Source organism: Dipodomys merriami, unplaced genomic scaffold (assembly GCF_024711535.1).
Source record: "Dipodomys merriami isolate MVZ:Mamm:240054 unplaced genomic scaffold, mDipMer1.0.p SCAF_136, whole genome shotgun sequence".
In the NCBI taxonomy this organism is placed as follows: Eukaryota; Metazoa; Chordata; class Mammalia; order Rodentia; family Heteromyidae; genus Dipodomys; species Dipodomys merriami.
The window spans coordinates 2,935,581-2,937,450 of NW_027202671.1; the positions used below are offsets into that span (position 1 = coordinate 2,935,581).

The following is a 1,870-nucleotide window of genomic DNA, read 5'->3' on the forward strand; positions in this document are numbered from 1 at the left end:
GAGGTTTTTGTTATGGCTTATATCACCGTGGGAGGGAAACTACTATGCTGTTGACAGTAATAAGTGGCAAAATCCTCAGGCTGTAGGCTGCTGATGGTGAGAGTGAACTCTGTCCCAGATTGACTCCCACTGAACCTTGATGGAATTCCAGAGACTAAATTCTTTGCATTATAGATCAGAAGCCTTGGAGCATTCCCTGGTTTCTGCTGATACCAGTTTAAATAATAGTTAATGCCCTGACTGGCCCGGCAAGTGATGGAGACTCTGTCTCCTGAAGATGCAGACAGGAAGGATGGAGACTGGGTCATCTGGATGTCACATCTGAAACCTGCCATTATATACATAAATACAAATGTCCACAAAGTTAATCATGTTCTAGGAGGTCTTCCCTGAAGACTTAGGCAGCACTTAACACACAAGATGGGAGGAGTGCTGTCCTTCCTTACCTGGGAGCCAGAGCAGCAGGAGCCCCAGGAGCTGAGCAGGGGTCCTCATGTCCATGCTGTGTGCTGACTGGGACTGACTGCTGCACAGGGTGTGAGCAGCCTATTATGAAGTCGTTGGGGCAATTGACTATGCTCTGAGCATATGCAAATCAGCAAAGCTGGGTAAAGCTGGGAACAGCTATAGGAACAGCTCAACTCAGGAAATTCTCATATTTCCAGGGTGCCCACATAGTTAGCCCAGATAATGTGTTTCACCCATACAGAAGAAGCTGTGATGACTCTACTATCCTTTGAATAGATCTCTTGGTGCATTCAGGGATGATGACCATTTCACTTGAGTTTTTCAATCTTTGTGTCATGACACTTGAAAGGGAGAAGCGTAAAGCAATAATTTCATGCTTTATATTTAGAACATTCAGAGAAATGAAAATATAGAAAGAATAGAATTTGTGGATATTTTAACTTGTTTAATATCTCTATGTATTTAACAGTTCATTCACATATCAAGAGATATATAAGCTGTTAAATTTTCAAGAAAATCATACTTCAGGTATTCTAAAACACACATATACACAAAGTAAAATGTGATTTTTTCCAACAGCAGGTATAAAGGCTGAGTCCAACTCTTCCTTATTGACTTTACTACATAAAGGAAAATTTTGCTACATAGGAAATTTTTCAAATCAAAGGAAAAAAGACTATACCAAGGGTTTAGTAAGCATGTCCTCTGGTTAGATGGTTAGAGGGCTGAAGCAAAAGCATTTTGCTACCAGAAAAGTTCAACATTTCTTCTGTTTTTGTGATTTGCCATGTCACCAGGTACAATTTTTACTTGGACTTACAGTTTCATATTATCCAAGAACTACAGCACATTCGTATATCCATTGCCCTCATCATTCCACATCAAATTCAGGGAAAATCACTTACTTTCAAACTCCCTAGTCCTCATGTATCTCTTTCTTGTTACATGTGTCTAATTTTCTGCTACTACCTGGAGAATGGAGAGGCTCATCTACACTTCTTAAACCCAACTGGTCAGGACTGGGCAACTTCAAGGGTGAAGAAAAGATAGATGGTATAATGATTTAGAAGCATTGTGTCTCATTTTAAATATCACTTTGTTTCCCAATTGATATAGGTGTGAGGGTGGGAGGCACAGATATCTGGGTGAAATTCCTGAAGTGGTTGGGATAGAAGATAGGACTTCTGGATGACAATGAAAGCTAATTTATAATTATTTCAATGAGACTGCGAAATTTGGCAATTTGGGAAATGAGGGATTTCTATTTAATGCTAATGACTTTCACTTATTGTAATTTGAAATCAAGTTGAAGATAGGACCAAAACCATTGCCACACTGCCTCAGTGATACTGTGCTTATATTCTGGTCCCTGAGAAAAGTGTTAGATCTGAGAGGGGTTGAA

General features: G+C 39.7%; 1 gene segment (V, D, J or C); it reads right to left on the reverse strand.

The window, feature by feature from the left end:
* On the reverse strand, positions 1-533 carry LOC138825177 (immunoglobulin kappa variable 1-9-like). The segment is given in 2 exon segments: positions 1-328; positions 447-533. Coding segments are annotated over 2 exon segments (366 nt in total).
* Between the last annotated feature and the right edge of the window lie 1,337 nt (positions 534-1,870).